Source organism: Pagrus major, chromosome 13, assembly GCF_040436345.1.
Source record: "Pagrus major chromosome 13, Pma_NU_1.0".
Classification (NCBI taxonomy): domain Eukaryota; kingdom Metazoa; phylum Chordata; class Actinopteri; order Spariformes; family Sparidae; genus Pagrus; species Pagrus major.
In genome coordinates, this window is record NC_133227.1 from 20,036,958 (window position 1) to 20,057,321 (window position 20,364).

Consider the following 20,364-nt stretch of genomic DNA (forward strand, 5'->3'; position numbering starts at 1 on the left):
TAATAGGATGTGAGAATTAGGCCACACCACACAGCCCTGTTTTCAAAATGTAATTTGAAATCTGCAAAATAACAATCAAGCCTCCAAAAACCATCTATGTAATGACAACATATAGACCATAATAGAATTAAAAGTAAACAGACACTACTCTTTCATAAATTCACATCAAACCTACGTGATAAAGATAAGTGTGTAACATGACTGTATCTCATTGGCCAAGCAGCCAAAGGCAGCGTTACACTTGAAGGTAGAGCTGATACACACTCACACTTATTCACAATTTAACGCCTCAATTCTTAGCGGAGAAGTTTCACTTCCTCCACAGGTCAGACAACGAGACATTGTGTCTTCTTTTGGTGTTATGATGAACAATAATAAGAAAGGTTAGCCTGCGTAGCAGTCAGCTCACACCTCTCTTCCTCCTCCTTCTCTCTTCTTCCCACTTTGAATTAGAAACAAAAGAGTTTTTTTTTTATGTGCCTGAGTGCGGTGCTGTGAGTATGACCTCTTTCTTGTGCATTTTGAAGAGGAGACGCAAAGAGAGTACGCGTCTGATAGAAGCTTAGGCTCTGTGTTTAAGAGGGGATTTGAGAGAGAGGGAAGGACTCCCACTGATCTGAAGTGAGGTTGTTGGCCATTGTTCGTTTCTAATAATCACGGCTATGGAGCCTCCCATTCTAAAGGATGATGACAATTTTTCACAACACGATGACGCAAGGTTGTTTCTGTCAACACAAATACAAGTTGCTGTTGTCAGTAGTGTGAGGTTTCTGTTGCTTATCTGTTCAGATCAAGACAAATCAGAATGAACATTTTTCAAGAGATATTGACAGTGGTACAGCAGTATTCCTGCTCTTTAAACCTCTCCACTGATTTGATAATTGCGGTTGCTCACGTGTATGAGCTCAGTTGCCCATTTATTAGGTTCACCTCGCTAAAACTAACGCAGTCTAATACAACAGCCCTTCAAATAATCCTTCCTTCATGAAGGTTATAATGTTGATTTTTGGTACATATTGTGTTCTATTGACCGGTGTATTTAACCTATCCTCGAGAGATCGATCAATTGTTGGCCTGGCCGACTGTCAGCCCGGATGCTCTGCATTTTACCATGTATTACACTCGGTTCTCAGTTAGATGCCTGAATTAAGGTCTGTGGTTAACACATGCTTAAGATATTTTCACGGTTGTTCTACGACATAAAATATGTCAAAGTGTATAAAGTATAGTTTAGTAAGAAGCTTAGTGGGGGTGACACTGAAGTCATGCAACTGGATGTAGTTTGTTTATAGCCCAACATTAACTTTTTATTTCTGGTGATTGAATTTACGCTGCAAAAAACATTAAAGTGGTGTTCGTCTATGAAGATTATCTTGTGGAACAAAATGTGTATCAGCCCTGAAAATTCATATAGGTCAATCCCTCTGGGGGAACACTTGTATTAGCTAAAAAACAAAATCATGCATTGGAAACTGGACTCTAACTGACTTTCGTTATTGATTAATAGAGACTACTCAATGTCCGTCATTGGCTGAATGTTGTTAGGTAACATTGGTCAATGGTAACCCAGACATAGGTTGTTGAATACAGCAGGTAGCCAGTGTTGTTTACTGTTTTGGGGGGAGTAACTGACAGTAATTATAGATAGGGAGAGCTAAGTTAACAAAAAGGACTGTGGCCAATATTGGCTATTGGTCAAGGGGGGAATAGCTTGTAGGAGTGGTGCAGGTAGTGATCACCGTTTGAAAGGAACCCTGATTGATGGGTCATAGACTACAGTTTTAGCTGTTACATTTCTTACAATGCAAAAAATGAAAATCAACCATAGTCGCTGCATTTCTGTTTATTCCTGATTTAATCATATGGATACATACGGTATATCCTGTTGTGTTCAACACAAAACGCACAATTTCACTACCAGAATAACAAGGTGAGTGAAAACTCTGAGCTGCAGACACTTCACCATCACCTCGTATTTATTTCTGCCTCACACCCACAGTGCTCAGCCACATCCAGCTGTGATCTAATGTTCTGCTGTCAAGCCAAAGTAAATCTTCCCTCAATATTAAGAGAATAAGTCTGAAAGGTTAGCTCATTAGCCACGTTTTGGTGTCTTAGAAGCAGCCATGCTGGCACACATTCCTGCGTCTGTTAGATCCAGGAGCTTGGCACCAGCAACAAAACAGGTTCTTCTTCTAAATTGAAGACCACAAGCTTCTGCTTCATTAGAAATCAAACCATGTAGGGTTTTGAAATTATGTTCGAATTGAACAAGTTTTGCAGAAGTATTTTGGCACCAACTTCCTGTTACAGCTGTTTATCTTCGCCTGTCTGGCAGTGTTTATATGTGATACAGCAAATGAATGTCCTATATTCGCAAATCATTCTTCTCTTTGTCCAGTTCCATATCAAAGCATGTTTGTCTTTCCTCTCACGTCTTTAATTTGACCTCATTTTTCTCCATCTTTTCTCAGCCATTCCCTTCACATTACAGTACCCCATTCTTTACTGTTTTCACATGATGCATCACACCATATCCCTTATCTTTTTTTGTCTTGTATCCCTTGGCATGCTGCTAAATATTATTCTATTTATTCCTTGTTTTCATAATTATATTTTAGGCTTGTACAGCATCGTGCCAAGTGTAGCAGGGACTAAAGCGAGTCCCTTCCTTTCTCCTCGCAGCAAAGTAAAAAGAAAAAAACATAATTACAGCAGATTTTCCTCGAGCGCTGACTCCTCTCCAGGCCAACTGTCTCTTGCTCCCTCCTGCTCCCTGTCACCCACATACATGCACATGTACACACAAATCTAATAAACACAGACAGCTTGCGTGCACAAGCACATTTAGATGCACGTAATCGGAGCGCAAATTCCTCATTGCGGCAGAAGATATTGAACAAAGTGCAAGCCATGAAGCCAGAGAACAGGCGAGGCAAAATGTCTACTGTAGAAGTGGCTTTGAATCGCTTCCAGCATTGTCCTGACTGACAGAAAGGATCTCTCTGTTCAGCCACAACACACACAGTCAAACTCACACACACAGCACTGCCTTGTGTGTGCTCGTGCATGCATGTGCTTTAACTGCTACTGTGATGTACATGTAGGCAGCCAGCAGATTGCAAATAAGGTTCACAGAGCGGGCACACACGAGCCCGCAGACACACAGGGATGTGGCGTGATTACGTGCTTGCACACTTGCTCCTCAGAGACTATTAAAGGCTCTTAAAATCCAATATGATGGGTTGTGCTCAGATGGACTTTGATTTTGGGTGGTGCGCCTACCGGCTCATGTATTACAAAGTGAAATTACAGAGGGAGTTAAACTGTTGATTCTGCAGTACAGCCTAGATAAAATGAGCTCGACTGTGTGACCTGTTTTTTGTTGGCACCTCTGATTTTATTTTAATTAATTAAGAGTGTTTTAGTAACAGAGTGAACTTTGATGCCAATAACGTCCACACTGTGATAAACGGGCTTGATTGTATGGAAACCTACAGCACAGTGTGCTATAGTAGTTCACGAAGCCACGGGTGGTCCGTCCTGGTTTCTGTGGTCTAGTTTTATGCACCACATCTACCGAGCACTGTGGGGCTCAATAGGCGGGGTGTGGGGGAGGGGCCAGCAGATTTCCATGTGACCGAGGCATCGGAATGCACCAATCACAGGGCGGTCCGTACCCGTACAACAATGGTTGTACTATTTCAGCTCTTTCATCTCATTATCCCCTCTGCAGCGAGCGGGCCTTGAATAACTTTGAAGCTTGTTTGGCATCATAACATGTATTTGTGTGGGTGCGGGTGTGTGTGTACGTGTGTGTGTGTGTGTGCGCGTGTGCGAGCGAGATGAGGCCTGGCAAGTGGCTCAATGTAAAATGTATGATATGAGGCTCAGAGAAAGAGGCACACATTGGGAAATGGAGGTCGATGGGAGGAAGAGAGATGGTTAATGTCCCAGAGATGTAGGCTCTAATAAGATTGATGTGGAAGCAACACTCGGGTTTGCTCATACCTGTTATAGACGCAGCCTCTGTGTACACTGATGATGCACTTAAAGGGTAGCTCCACCAATATTACACATGTTTACAGGGAGTACTACTGCATGTGTGGAAAAAAGTAGTATAAAGTATTTGGTGGCTCAAGGGGAATCTGCATATAATCTGATAAATTGCCGCCACTCATGGCTAAATTGCATTGTGGGTAACATAGGCACCAGGTTTTGAAAAGAAAGTTAAAACCTGAAAAACACATGCAGCTTCCTCTGGAGCCACAAAAGGCTTTATACTATTTTTTTTCTCACAGTAGTACTCCCCAAGACATGTAAACACACTTTGATACGTAAAATTGGTCGAATTACCCTTTAATAATAATATACACTTCTGTACAAATCAGCTTTTTCAAACCAAAACCTTAATGTGAGCTTGGCAGTAATCAAGACCATCGTCATGGTCGAAGCCTCTTGACAAACCACGAAAAGCGTAACTGATAATAGTGCCATCGTTCTCCACATTTTTAATCTATAATTTCTGTGGTTGCCATTTCTGTTAAATCTAAAAATGAGGCTGAAATGAAAATGTAATTACTATCACCACATTCATTCACAAAGCCATATGGAGAGGGGGGGTATTGTCTGCAAAATCCCATAATATTTTCATCTTCTCATTCCTCTTGAAACATACAGATTTTGGTTTAGAATAACGAATCCCAGCATAAAACATTGGTTTGATATATTCAGACAGAAAGGTATATCGGCTGGATTTTAAAATAATGTAAAAACTCTCCCTCTGTGTGTCAAAATGTTAAATATTTCTGTTCTGTGTCTCCCTATGCAGGTCGTCTGGGGTTCCCCCATCCAGGAGGGGACAACCCTCTGCCTCTTAATGGTACGTACAGCAACCTACTCAGGTTTTCCATGGCCCACTAACATCAAATTATAAGGAGCTTGTGTGCAAAATTTAATAGATGATTATCTTGTCAAATGAAAAAATGATTGGATATCCTTAAAAACATAGTTGAATTAAATGTCAATCTTTATTTGAGCAGATAACCCTTTTTAAAATTGTGTTTTCCTTGAATCTAAATTAAAATCGCTCATTCATTTTTAAAATTACCAAACAAAAACTACCCTGTACTAAAAACATGCTCCCTCAGGTGTACTATGCCAGTTTTTCCCCAGTTAAGTGGACATATATTAAGTACAATTCACAGATAGCTGGACGGTATGAGTTAACCTTGATTGTTTGTGTCTGGTGACTTCGGAGCTTTGTGTGCTCAAGCCCGCCCGGGATTGAATCCAACCAAAACGTTGTGTGTCTCCCCAGCACCCTTCTGCTTCGTAAATGCCACCATGAAATAAACATTGACATTTCCACGTTTGTTCTCTTAAAAGCAGTTTTAACCAAACAAGCATTTCTGTTGATGACCTTTCACAACGGTCCCTCAAATGAATAGATGGATGAGGAGGGGAATGAGTGGATGGAGAGGTTTCTGACACCAGTGAAAACTAATGGACACATAGAGGGATAGAATGAGATATGGATGAATGTGAATGAGAAAAAAAATGACATTAGGATCGGAATAGCTATGTAACTTAGCTCAACTAGTATTATTAGTGCTATTGTTCTTTCTGAGTATATGGCTTTATGTTTGGTGGATTACTCTTATGCTTTTTCCTTTATTTCTTTTCCTTCAGTGTTTTATATTTACATATTGTGTATATATATATTAAATAGACAGGAGCTAAAGGTTATTATTATTATTTGTTAGATACACAGACAATAAATAGTTGGTTGGTGACATGCAACAAAGGATTCAAAACAGGGATGTTGCCATTATGTGGTATTCTTCTAAGGTCAGTATAGGACGCCATGACGCCACTGACATAAGGGTTTTTTGATTTAAAAAATGAGGCACTTTTGTAGCTTTTTGTTTTTGACTCTATAATATATTCTTCCTGTGTTGCTTGTGTTTCTAAAAACTACTATGAATATATGTATAGTAAAATTAATTTCAAGTTCCTCATATGTTCCTGGTACACACAAGATGGAAAGCCTGTATCAGATGACAGTTCCTCTCTCAGATGACTAAATAAAAATCTGGTGAATCTCTCAAACATGCTGCAGTTTCCACAACAGCAGTTTAATACTGCACTACCTCTACTTTGCCTCACTCCCTTATAATCGTGTAGTTGTGGCTTTTGCCTTCTGATCCTGGGGCCAGCATGTAAAACGGGAGAGGGCCAGTAGTCCTTTCACAAGATCGCTAGGTCACATGGTGAGATCACATGATCAGGAGCTGTCATCAAGCCCTGAGACAGATGGTGCCAGCGGATAGGCAGGATTCAGAGGTTGCTCACCATCTCTCTCTCTCTCTCTCTCTCTCTCTCTCTCTGTCTGTCTCTCTCTGTCTGTCTGTCTCTCTCTCTCCTAAGCGTACACAGATTGCATTCCTCATTCTCTTGATCGCTCGCGCTCACTCTCATTTTCTCTCACCCCCACACAGCTTTTTTATCTGCTTGTTTCTCCATCTCTTCCAATCTATTTTTCTCTCACACACATTTCTTTTTATAGCACTCTCCGCTCTCTTTCAATCTGCTTTCCTGTTCTCTGTTTCTCTCTCTCTGTCTCTCTCTCTCTCTCTCTCTCTCTCTCCCTCTCCCTCTCCCTCTCCCTCTCCCTCTCCCTCTCCCTCTCCCTCTCCCTTTCTACTTCTCTCTGACCCCCCGCCCCCCCCCCCTCCAGAGTTAATGTCCATCTGGGTTGGAAAGTCCACTGAGGGAGCTGAGGATTATTGCTTGTGTGTTCTGGCCACTTCTTCATCCTCTCCGTGTTCTTACAGTTTTAGACGGGGTCGTTGCTTCAATCTCCCCAGTGTCCACATTTTAATTTGTTTCACTACAGCTCTGCGCAAAGAAACATTATTTCCCAGTGAGCGTATTAAATGGAATGAGTGAAAAGAGCATCGTCTTGTGTACACATGTGACCGTGAACTGCATTGTGGGCTGATGAACCTGTTAGATGGGTTACAGACATGTTTTATGGCAGAACAGGAAATTAGATTTCCGTGGAATGAATTAAACAAAAAGAAATGAGTGTGCTGCTCATCAGGGTAATTTCACATTCACAAAAATTGGAAGGTGATGTAGAGGTTTGTAAGACCATCTTCATACCTTCTCAACAGAATTATTAAAAAGGTGAAACATCACTCTCTCAATCGCTCTTAGATTGAACACTATCAGATTTTAGAAGATACTACTTTGCTTTCAAATAGTGAAAAGAGGCTTTGTTTACTTCGGTGTGCCTCCTGCCACGTTTACACAGCGAGCACATAGTGGCTACCTGGAAGAGTTCAACAAAGGCAGATGGCCTCGTGTCTACCTATGTTCGTAAGAGTGGAAGGCTGCCTTCCTTGACCGCAGTGCTGCTATCGTGTTTATATTGGAAACAATAGAGGTCGCAACGGTAACCGCTCGCTGTCATAGATGCGCTTTGTTTGAAAGGTCTAAAGCATGATCGTAGGAGAGCATGAAACACTTGGTAACTGCTTTGCAATTACCTCTTGTAGCCTTATTTCGTTTTTGTGTAAGACAGTTCACCCCCCTATAGTTAACCACAGTAGTGCCTATTCTGCTCTGGTATCAGCAACAGGAGCAAACAAACAAACGAAACTGCTGCCACTGGGAAAGCTTACATCATAGTGTTGAATTTCAGTCTTGTTTCAGTCAGTGAGAGCACACTCAATCTGCTGTTTTCAGGATTTGTACAAAGTCTTCAAAGTGCTTAATTTTAACCATTATGTTTTCAAGGTTAAATTCATATATACTCAGCGAAAAAAGCTTGATTTTCAGCATAATTGTGCTTCACAATCACTTATGTAAAAATGTTGTATTATTTAAAATATAACGGTTCTGTTGTCATATACGTTTGTCCAAATTGTTGAGCATTAAATCTTCCTGATCCAAACATACAAACATCAACGTTAATATGAATACCTGGTAAAATATACAAATGACATTATGAATTGTTTGCTGTAGTTATAAAGGAATTCTGTAAACTTTTTTGCAGTTGCATTTACTCTGACAGTTTAGTAGTGATGATAAAAGCTTCAAGAGTCTGAAGTGATGAATTTTTACTCATAATATCAGTATGAACCCTGTGATTTATCAATCTTTTCAATACTAATGAATATGTTAGTGCTGCTTGAGTGTAATGAAGTCTTTGAGTGGATTTGTGTCTTGGTTTACTGACTGAAGCAGTGTGTGTACTCCACTATCTCACTATCTTACGCTATTCCTGATTAACTGTGGCGTGCCTCAGGGTCCACTTCTTGGACAATTTTATCTCTCCCCTTTCGTTTTGGCTTTTATATGACTCTGGGTCATAATTAAAGGGCAGGATATCTTACTCTGCTGTTGCACATGATATTATACAGTTGACCTTCATTTAAGCTGAACTGGAGAAGTTGCACTACTGTTTAGCCAGTTTCCACAGACCTTTAAACTATAAATAAAATGTAAACTGGGTGTAAACTTGTATCGATGAAGTAGTGTGGTGAAGTTTTCACTGGCTGGCTATGATTCACAGATGGTTTATAAAACAGAGGCAGGAAGACAATGAATCATCGCTCTATTTTCATGAACCACCTGGCACATTTATTGGTACAGTGTATTATGCATCATTTATAATCACCCTCTCTTTGATTTGTCCTTATTCCACATGCAGCCAGGAATTATAGCAGGAGACGAGGTAAAATATAATCATGGATATATTATGTCCCTTTTCCAGTTGAAGTTCAACTGCAGGTCTCAATATTTTGACGTATTTTGCGATGTGAAGCCGTTCTTTAATGATTTTATTGGTTATGGGGCGTTGGTTGTTGCCTGTGCAAACAGTGAGATGTTTGTCTGCATGATTGTCTTCAGTGTCGAGCCTTGCCATGAGCTTGTGACGTGATTTTCTGCATCTTTCATCCTTTTATTGTGTGTTTTTCTTGCTTTGCTGCCTTTCTTTCCACACACACTTTGCAAGATTCTTACATCTCACAATAGCTGCAAAAAACACACACACACACTGCTACAAAAACCTCAGTGCACGGTCAGGCACTTGGTCGGACACACTCGCACACACATAGTACCTCGCACACAGTACATACTGTAAGCTCAGGCTAACTCCCTTGCATAAATCTGTATAAAGCAGCTCAGGGCATGCTGTATAGGAGCAGGGATAGGTTAGGGAGGGCTTAACCTCTACACACACACACACACACACACACACACACACACACACACACACACACACACACACACACACACACACACACACACACACACACACACACACACACACACACACACACACACACACACACACACACACACACACACACACACACACACACACACACACTTGCACAAACATGCACAGTCCACTATTTAGACTTGCTTACTGAGAGGACTACTGTGCTTATTTGAGACAACCTGCATGCATGTTCAGTCCTCTATTGACATCACAGTTGCTGGCTGTGTGTGCGCATGACAGTCTGTCCATTTCTTATTTTTAGTTTATCGTTCAGTCCGGATTTTTTGCAATATCTCCATGCTCATAACCACTTGACTTTCTTGATTGTGTCTTCATTTTTTCTCCTAATTTTAAATAGACAGTATTATTATGATTTTTAGATTACGATACCCTTTTAACGTTTGTATTCTGCATGTTACGCTTCACTCCTACTGGTGTTTTTTCTGTCAGACAGCAGTTTTTTTTTATGTAATTAGTCTGTGTAGTTTTGGGGAAGAAAGAAAGATCTTCATTTGTTTTCCTGACTGAATAAACAAACTGACCTTGAAGGAAAACACCATTTCATACTGTTTTAATTGTTTTAATTAATTTTTGGCGGACCCTGCCACCTGTCTAGCTTTAAACAGTGTTCTGGGGACTTTATTTTCCTCTGAGAACAGCTTGTTTATTCAGTTATGGAAAAATCAAAGTTTGTATTATCACCTCATTAATATTGTAAAATTCTGAGCTTGAGTTTCTTCTCCCGAACTACATAGTGCCCCATTAAATATTTTAAAGGGTCTGGAAAGAGGTTCAGCTCACCAGAGAGTATTAAAGCCACATATTGTCCAAGGAAATAGAAATATGTTTGAATGCATCCCTAATAAGGTGCATTACATGTCTTGATGATGTGGCAAGTGATGTCAGGTCAAGAAAAATGAAAGACAGGTGGATGACTCTTTGTGGTCAAAAGTGAATGAGCAGCCTTATGAGATAAACCTGCTAACCTACAGTTGTCATCACTACCTCAGTGTTGTCACCATGACAACCTTTCCTTGTAGTTCTCTCTCCAGGAAATAAACCTTTCCTGCTCTTCTCTCTCTCAGGCCACTCCTCTCTCTTCCCAATGGAGGATGGTTTCCCTGACGACGAGCGTGGCGATCAGGGTCTCGCCGGCCTCGGCTCGCCACACTGCTTCCCGCACCAGAACGGAGAGCGCGTCGAGCGCTACTCGCGCAAGGTCTTTGTGGGAGGACTGCCCCCGGACATAGATGAAGGTAAAGCAGTCGCATTAAGATCTAAACTGATTCTTTCATCTCTGGTGGTTGAAAATAGATGTAACTTGAGGGAAAGTTATACCATAAGATGCCATCAGATAATTACACCTGAGGACTGACGGTGAGTATGCGTTCTGTCTGCTTTATTTCAGATGAGATTACAGCCAGTTTCCGGCGTTTTGGACATCTGTTTGTGGACTGGCCTCACAAAGCGGAGAGCAAATCTTATTTTCCCCCTAAAGGTATGTTAAGATGTCTGCATCTTCAGTCTGTGCTGCTTTCTCTTGTCATTGCTTACCGTTTAATTTTTTACTACAAAAGATTGAAGTCTGAGTCGTTGTTACAGCACTGTGTGTTAGCCTTGTATCAGTATACTTCCACTGTTAATACGTGTGCATCTGTGCAGTCTTTTGCTTTTTACGTGAAGCATTTTGTGACCGTGTTTGGACCCTTTTCCTGTTTATACCCTCCTGTGGTGAATGCAGTGTGTTGTGATCAGACTGACAGTCGCAGTAATCACTGCACTAAATTCCAATGTGACTCTTTGTCATTACATTGCGTCCCCTGCAGCATGAATAACCCCGCTGTATTCTGTATAGGCTACGCCTTCCTGCTGTTCCAGGATGAGAGCTCAGTGCAGGCTTTGATCGATGCCTGCATTGAAGAGGACGGCAAGCTGTACCTCTGTGTGTCCAGCCCCACCATCAAAGACAAGCCGGTCAGTGGGAACACACACAAACGCACCCATCTGCTCTGGCTGTGTCCTCTGAGCTCAGTGGAACTATTTTGTTATGACTTTTACTTGACTTTACAAGTAAAGTTTGTTACTGTGCGCAGTGCAGTTTATTTCTAGAGCTGAAACCTGTTGGTTTTGTGTGTGACAGGTCCAGATCCGCCCGTGGAACCTGAACGACAGTGATTTTGTGATGGATGGATCTCAGCCTCTGGACCCGAGGAAAACCATCTTTGTGGGAGGTGTCCCTCGTCCGCTCCGTGCAGGTATCCCTCATTTTTATGTTTATCTTTCTATCTACTTAAGTAAATTAACAACAAATGAGAGTTTGCGATGAAAAAACTAACATTTAGAGAGTAAACTACGCATGTGGGTTGAATCCTGCGTGTTTATTATTGTGTCATTCCCTTATTTTATTTATTTATTATTTATTCATTTGTTAAAGGACTTCTCAGTGTCGATGTTTTTGTTGTTCTTATCTTTTCAGTAAATCAGTATGTAACTCTTTTGCAAATGTTTATACTGTTCATCACAAATAAACAACTCTAAGTACTAGTCCTTCACTTACCATGCTTCTCATGCTTCATCCCAATCTTTGAAGTACCAGCTTTTAGCAAAATTCTCCTTTCTGTGAGACACTGCAACGTGATCAGCTTGTGTTCATAATAAACATTAGACTTGCTAGAGGGCAGAGCTAAAAGAAGCACTGTGCCAGTGAAAATCGGCTTTGACCTACACTGGTCCCATCAGGAAGTAGTCTCTGTGGCACGCTGTGCTGTGCAGAATATTAAATTCCTTTTTATCCTGATAGCAATGTTATTTGTGCTGTGTGTTCATGTTGTCTGCACCGCATCGTAGTTGTGGTAATGACCAAGGTCACAGGACCCTGCAGTGCATTAAATGTTTTATGAGACTGTGTCTAAATTTACATGTGCAAAATCTGCATATTGAAAAAACTGCCATTTGACTTTTTTCATGTTTTAACAAGTAAAGCTGCATCGTAAATTTGCAGGGCTATCTCCCCCCAATTTGCATATTTGTTAACTGCTATTAAGAAAAACACGATACAGATTTTAAATAACTTTAATCTATTTATTGCAGCCATTTTAGAAGCTGACACTCCTCTCATATTGGCCCCATCAAACACTGCTGAACTTAAATCCATCCTGTGCCGACGGCTTTAAGCTGCCAGATCAACAACTCTCAGTGATTGCGTTCACTGGCTTCATCTATTAAAGGGGCACTATGTAGTTTTGGGAAGAAATTCAAACTCAGAATTTTAACATTTACAATATTAATGAGGTGATAATACAAACTGAGAATGATTTATTTTTTCCGTAACTGAATAAACAAGCTGTTCTCAGAGGAAAGTAAGGTCCCCAGAATACTGTTTGAAGGTAGAAATGTGGCAGGGTCCGCCAAATATAAACAAAGTAAAACAGTATGAAATTGTGTCAGTTTGCTTATTCAGTTTATTCAGTCATAAAAACAAAGAGTTTGTTTATTGAGTTTGTTTAGACAAAAGAAATGAGTCAATGAAGATCTTCCGAGTAAAATTCCTTCCCCAAAACTACATATTGCACCTTTAATCCTGTGTGTGCGCATTGTCATCGTATGAAGTTTCTTTTATATGTTTATGTCTTTTGCTTCTGTGCGTGAAACTTGTCTCGGTGAATACTTTGCTCAGATAGTTCTATGTGTCTTGCAGTGGAGCTGGCCATGATCATGGACCGCCTGTACGGCGGCGTTTGCTACGCTGGCATCGACACAGACCCTGAGCTGAAGTACCCCAAGGGAGCGGGGCGGGTCGCCTTCTCTAATCAGCAGAGCTACATTGCTGCTATCAGTGCTCGCTTTGTACAGCTGCAGCATGGAGAAATCGATAAACGGGTGAGTGGAAAGAAAAGAGAGCTCAGTGTTTTTCGTCCTCCCCTCTCGGCCCCCTTCTTTCTTCATTTGTCACCCCCACGTCTCACTTCCTGTCGTGTTTCTCTCTAACTTTCCTCACCTTTGCCCCATTTCTGAGTTGTGCTAAAAGACGGAAGCTCTTGTTTGTTTTTTTTAGGAGTGAAACATTTCGTACTTTATACAGAATTTGTTTACTAGGTTACAAAGTTAATTTCTTCAAACCTGGTCGCAAAACAAACTTTAGTTTAAGCTCCTTTGTGCTTGTCCTGACTTCAAACATCAAGAAGAGAATTTTTCTCAAATTCAAACTGGACTCAAAATGTCTACCATCGAGTGAGAGCATCAAAAAGACAGTTACAGTAGGAAGTAAAAGAACAGGAACAGTCATTAGTAGAATAGAGTGATAAAGTGCAGATTCAGCTCTATCAGTTACAGGCAGGTGGAGGCCAGCTATTGAGCACAGTGTTGAAGTAAGAGAGAGGTCTAAGTGTTTAGATTTGCTATCATTGACTGTTTCCAGCAGCGGAGGAATTACAGTATCACAGCTTAAGGCGACCTGTAATTGACTCCAATGTTATTCACATTTGCACAGTAGAGGTGAGTGAACAAGATAGAGCAGAAACATCGAGTTAACATCATAATATAAAATGCTGAAATAATAGTACGCTGCTTTCTCATTTGCATAATTGGTGTGTAGATTTTAGAGAGAGTGCCTCAGTGACATTCACTTGCTAATAGCACAGTCCCTCATCACTGAGCAGTCGGAAAAGACAGCGAGTGGTGTACAGTATGGTCTGGAAAGGGAGTTTCAGATCCACAAATTTCAACATTTGGAGCCAGTCACATGCAATTCTTCTTCATGTAACAGCTCACTGTGGCTGGTCTTTGTTCCACTACTCTCTGCAATATTTCAAACCAGTCTGCTGGCAAAAACTGCCATGTTTTGTTTTGCTGACGCATTTCATGTGACTGCTTCATAATAAGAGTCATCCGGCGTTCCCTGGTTGAAATCTTTAAAGGGTGCAGTATGTTAGAATTGGCCACCTGTCAAATTCATACTCTGAACAGGTAGCGGTGCAGCATATCTCCAGAGTAACCATTAACTGGAAATGCAATTCACAAGTTAGCTTAGCCATGCAGCTAGCAGTCCCAACCAGATATCTCTGCTACACAATACAGAGGTGTCTTTGTCATAACGTCAAAACTGTTATTTCTTTGCGTTCTGCTGACAATTTTTGTTAACTGACATGTTTCAAACAAAAACGTCTTACATTTTGCACCTTTTAATGACCTATCAACATAAGGAAATGCTGAACTTGCATCAACTTGCTCTTACTGGAGCTGCAAAAATTAGTCAGTTAATCGATGAGTCGATTTCAAGAAAACAAAATGACACATTTGCTCGATTACTTATAGTTATATAGCATAGCATTATATTATAGCATTTTTTTTTTTTTTTTTTTTTTACAATTTTTAACATTTTACAGACTTAATGATGACTTGATTGATTTTGAAAATAATCTGCGGATTAATTGATAACGAAAAGTATTGTTAGTGGCAGGCCAAGGTTTGATACGGTGTTAGGAGAGTGAACAGTTAACCCTGAGACTGATAAAGTAAGATAAGATTAAAAGCAGTAACAGCAAGCTGTATTACAGGCATGCACTATTTCCTGTGAATCCTGTGCGGTCTGAATCCAGGGAAGGAATGGCAAAGTCTGACAACAATGAAAAACAACTATTTTAGAAAAGAGATTACAGAACATATATACATTGACTATCGCAGATAAGCAGACCATGAACTGTATCAAGTTTCAAGCAAGTTTTAAGAATCTTTAGTATACAGAAACAAAGTTGTAAAGGAAAAATCGAATCAAATTCAAATGACTCCCATCTCTGATTGCAGGTGGAAGTGAAGCCATACGTGCTGGATGACCAGCTGTGCGATGAGTGCCAGGGAACTCGCTGCGGCGGGAAGTTTGCACCGTTCTTCTGCGCCAACGTCACCTGTCTGCAGTACTACTGCGAGTACTGCTGGGCGGCCATCCACTCGCGCGCCGGACGAGAGTTTCACAAACCCCTGGTGAAGGAGGGAGGCGACCGACCCCGTCACATCTCCTTCCGCTGGAACTGAGCGGAGGACGGAGAGGGAGAGGCAACAGGGGAGCAGGAGGGCAGGTAGTGCAGGAGTCGCAAATCATTGTACAAATAAATGCACTTTTCTGTTGCTGGTTCCTTTTTGCTCTAATTTCACTGAACCTTTTTCTCATTTTTTTTTTCTAAGTTAATATATATCTATATTTTGAAGATAGAAAAGAAAACTGGAATTATATCCAAATATGTCCAGCAAGGAAAAAGATGTGTAACATAATTTTATTTATGCGTTTGATTTTTGAAATATTTTTATGAGTTCTCAAAAAATACATATATTAGAACGTTTGAGGTGTGATATGGTACTCTGCTATTCAATTGGCATATTTTTTCCAAACAATGTATTTAATTTTAACTTCGATGCGAGACCCCCCAAAACAAATACACTTCATTTGACATTTGATTGACTTTCTTTTGTAGCAGAGCTATTGCGTTTTGTGTTGTACCGAGTCTCCAGAGCAAACAAGTTACGATTGGCTATTTGTTTTTTTGAGAGCTGCGATTCGAGTAATCTATTGACACAAGAGGCTCCAGAGCAAATGTGAATTGAAAAAGGTGTTGCTAAAGAAGAGTGCACTTATTTCCAATTTAAAGAGTGCAGATCCAGTATATGAGACCCTTAGTAGTTAACCAAAGCTGAATCTTAATTAACTTTAAAGAACAGAGAGGGCCCACTGCAGAACGACATGGATACTTTTCCCTCCCAGATCAAAATGTTTGAACCTTTCCTTTTTATGATTTCCAAGATCATACAAATATTTTGATGTTACTTGAAAAACCACGACGAAATTATAGCAACACACATATTTGGGTTTTGATCTCCATTTTGACATGCAAAAACTAATACCTCAAACTCAGCTGCTAATGTGCCGAATACAGTTAAAAAAAAAAAAAAGAAAGAAAGCAAGAAAGAAAACATTGTCACCCGCTGGTGTTCTCCTTTCCTTAGAAGTATAATCAAAGGGAAGTGATGCAACAGGCAGAGTGTGATGTGACTGGCACAGTTTTGTACTCACTTGCTTCATCACCTCCTTATTTTTGTAATCAAACCCAGGGTTGTGCTAGGGACAGAGCAGAGCATGGTACAGTATACGGCGTATTAGGGGAATGTATGGCGTAGGGAGGCTACAGGAGAGACAGACAGGCTTACTGGTCAAGAGATAAGTCCAGCCCCACTCCCCCCCTCCTCATGTCTGCCTGCGGCCTCTGCTGCTAAGCTAGCAGCTAACAGAGGTTAAGGGATCTAAACCCGCGTGGCTTGGATCCACATCTTTCAGGACTGAGGTTAAGGTAGCCCCTCGAGAGAAGGCTGGTCGAGCAACCACCTTTTTATATTGCAGTTTTTACGGGGAAATGCCTGTCTTTGTTAGATTTTTTTTCTTCTTTTTTTAAACGCATTTGTGCAATTCTCCCAAGTCTTTAATGAAAAGGTTCTACTTTGCATCCGAGAGTCAGCTACGTCTAATGAAAGAAGCAATTAAAGTTTATCTGATTTACGAAAAATCGTCGGCACACATTTGAGTCATGGAGGGATCTGCCCTTTCGGCGAACCCTCTATCCTTTCTCCCGCCAAGCTAATCCAACTCAGCATCCAGTGTTTTTGAAGCATAAATGAAGATAGTCTCTGCAGTGTGCTCTACTACTGCACACTTGTTACCCACATGCAGTTTGCTCTTGATAGCAGTCGGTTCTACGCAGTGGCTTATGGGAACCAAAGATGGCTGTGCAGTAGTGGGTCATACTGTAGCTCATTTCTTGTTTTAGGTTTTTATTCTTAGTTTCTTTCTCATTTCTTCAAGGACGTTTTTTCATATATATTTTTTTAAAAATCTGTCACTTCTTCTACCCAGTTTTGCTTAACTGTCAAGCCCAGCGAACCAAAGATTGGCCTTGAACATAATATATTTATATATATATATCTGACAGAGCAGTCAAAACCCATTAGAACACCAGTGGAAAAAAAACAACAGGGCTTGCAGACAGACACACAAACACACACACATACACATACACATACACATACACACAAGGCCTCACACTCTCCATAGCTCAAAATGGAGGTGCACGCTGGTAGGCACTAGTTCTTTTTAATCTCAAATAGGTCTGCGCGTTTGGGGACAATTTAACATAACGTGCACATTCACACAGCGAAAGTAAAACTAATCCTCACATTTGTTTGACGTTTTTAAGTCACTCAGTGGCAACCTACTAGCCGAGCATTTAAATATGTCAGGGAGTTAGTACAGAAACTTGATTATACACACTAGTGAGACACGTATCCTCATATCGGCGTGGTGTCGTTGCACCAGTTTTGCACCCTGGACATTAGTTTTGGTGCGGTGGGTGAGCATTTTAGAAGTTAAAACACTTTGTGAAGAATTTGCTGTTAAATGAGATGAAAAAAAAGATTATTTTATACATGGCCTGCTGATTTTTGGTACAGTGTTTTCTAGCTAAATTATTTTGTCATGCACATATAAACATTTATTATGCACTACTTTTCTAAATATTTTTTCTTTTTCCAACAGTCATTTTAGGCACATTTTTCACAAATGGGGAAACTCCTTTTTGCAATACCTCAATTTTTCACATTGTGAAAGGTAGCTTTTGTACTTTTGTTACTGAGAGATCTGCATATATGGAAATGTTCATTTTAAGAAAAAAAAAGTTGAGTGATTTCAATATATATTATTTTCAATTATGCTTTTTATACATTTCAGTGCTGAGGAAACTTTACAACTAAGTGCGCACTTGTGTTGATGCGACTTCAGATCTGCAGAGGAGAGACCAAAGTGTAACGCTCTCTTGGTCTTAGCTTTTCGTACACTAGATGTTTCCAGTCAATCTGGTCAATAACAGCATGGCGAGAATTTAAAAAAAAGAAAAAAAGATTGTAAATTAAAATTAATGTTAATGTCTCTAAACATGGCTATACTAGTTGGAAAATGGTAACTTCTGTCTTGGTTTCCTCTCCATAGATGGAGTATAACATATTATAAGGAGAATGCAAAATTTGGTTCACGCTTAACGCTGAATCTTGTATCACAAGAATGGATGTTTGGTGTTTAGATATTTTAATATTTGAAAAAAAAAAAAGTATATATATATTCTTGAACTTGCCAACTAGCACCTATTGTAATCCTTAGCATGCATGACAAAAAAAAGAGAAAATGACAAGTACATGAATTAGCTATTAAAATTAATTGTTGTGGTGTGCACCAAATGTTTCTCAACTATTAAGTTGTTAAGGACACCCCAAACCCGCTCTCACCTCACCTCACCCCCGTTTCCCCTGCTCCTCCCCTCCCCCCACGTGTCGATCTCCTCGCTTCCCCATTCGCAGACCTCTGCAGGATGCACATGACGGAGAGATAAAAAGACGAGAAACAAGACAGAAACGAACTTTAAATCGATTTTTTTCGGGCAGTGCAGGACTTTGAGCATCCTTCTAGAACACTGTTTAAAAGACTTGAGAACTCATCCCCGCTGTCTGTCGAGGTGATCTTATATAGACCTATCTGGAGGAAGGGGAGCTTAAAGACTTGAATGTGGTAAATGTTGCAAGTTAACTTCAAGTTGTTATGTGCAATACTTCTTTTGAACCTTTTTCCAGATAAAGACTCTTTGCAATGTAATTCTTTAATGCCATTTTTAATTGCAGACATTTAATTAAAGAAGATGTTAATATGTTTTTCACAGTCATTTTCTACTGTTATTGTAATCCTTTTCATGCTGGTGTTTGTAAAAAAGAAAAGAAATCAAACTATTTGTACTAATATAAATAATTGAAGTTATTTTTAAAACATTAAAGGTTTTGTGCTCATTTGCTTATTTTATTTATTTTAAGCTACTGTGATTGATTGCATTGTAATTATTAGGTCAACAATGTATTTAGCTGTTTATTGGTATATTTTTAATTGGAATGTATAATTGATTTTTATAATTTTGATCAGATTTTTGTTATATTTTTGAGGTGAAGCTTTTAATATGTTAAAGTGTCTAGTTTTTACTAATTGCTATATTGTGCTCCACAATATATGGTTCACATTTTCTGAAGGAAAATAAATATTTAAATTGTTGTCTGTTAATGATGTTACTTAATGGCAAGATTTCAATAGTTTTTAACTGTGTATGGGAAGGTTGTTGTATTTAGTAATAGCATTTTTTACTTAAGATATCACCTTAATTTTTATTGTCATTTCACTTTATAAGTTCCTATTTTTGTATTTTCCTTTCTAATTAAGTTATGTAATACGGATATGTCCATATTTCTAGGAGTTGGTCTGTAGAAGTTCTGGTGAAACGAAAAAGAAAAATCTAATGTTATTTAATTGTTTGCAGCCAACTATTTATAACAGTATGCATAATTTTTAAATATTTGTAATGTGAAATGTTGAATGAAATAAATCTTAACTGTGATGAAAATGTGTGGTTGGTGTGCTTATTCACGCTCGGTCTTTGAAGCGTTGATTGGGTCGTGTTGCTCACCAGTCGACTCCTTCTGTGTTGTAACCACAGTTTGACTCTGTCGTTATATTACCATGGTCGTGAACCTTCAGTTCTGACTGTACGTCAGTTAAACCCATCACATGTTCATTGTTGTCATTCTTTACAGTTGACAAATGTGCATATTTGGCCTTAAAGGGCAACTCCACCAATTTTACAGGTCTTTGGCTGTACTACTGCATATGTGGAAAAAGTAGTGTGAAGCCTTTTGTGGCTTCAGAAGAAGCCGCTTGTGACCTGATAGATTTGCCTTGAGTGATGTCACTCAGCGGCTAAATTGCATTGTGGGTAATCTGGGCAACAGGTTTTGAAAAGAAAGAAAAACCACAATACAACTTAGCCACGTATGCAGTAGCACTCCCCAAGACCTGTAAACACACTTTAACGCCACTTTAAAAATGTGAGGTGGAGCAGATAACCATTAGAGCCTTTACTGTCTCTGGTAACTAATTATAGACTACCTTAACAACAGGCTGGAAGACCACACCCAGCAGTGATGCCGTGGTGTACTGGCCA

General features: G+C 39.8%; 1 protein-coding gene across 1 annotated transcript in view; it reads left to right on the forward strand.

The window, feature by feature from the left end:
* The window catches only part of cpeb4b (cytoplasmic polyadenylation element binding protein 4b), a 31,047-nt gene extending 14,826 nt beyond the window's left edge, over positions 1–16,221 (forward strand). Inside the window, exons 4-10 of the mRNA XM_073479079.1 lie at positions 4,832–4,882; positions 10,381–10,551; positions 10,704–10,793; positions 11,151–11,269; positions 11,436–11,550; positions 12,993–13,174; positions 15,098–16,221. Coding sequence (XP_073335180.1) covers positions 4,832–4,882; positions 10,381–10,551; positions 10,704–10,793; positions 11,151–11,269; positions 11,436–11,550; positions 12,993–13,174; positions 15,098–15,325 — 956 coding nt within the window. The 3' untranslated portion in view covers positions 15,326–16,221. The remainder of the gene's footprint in view (positions 1–4,831; positions 4,883–10,380; positions 10,552–10,703; positions 10,794–11,150; positions 11,270–11,435; positions 11,551–12,992; positions 13,175–15,097) is intronic.
* Positions 16,222–20,364: the final 4,143 nt, after the last annotated feature.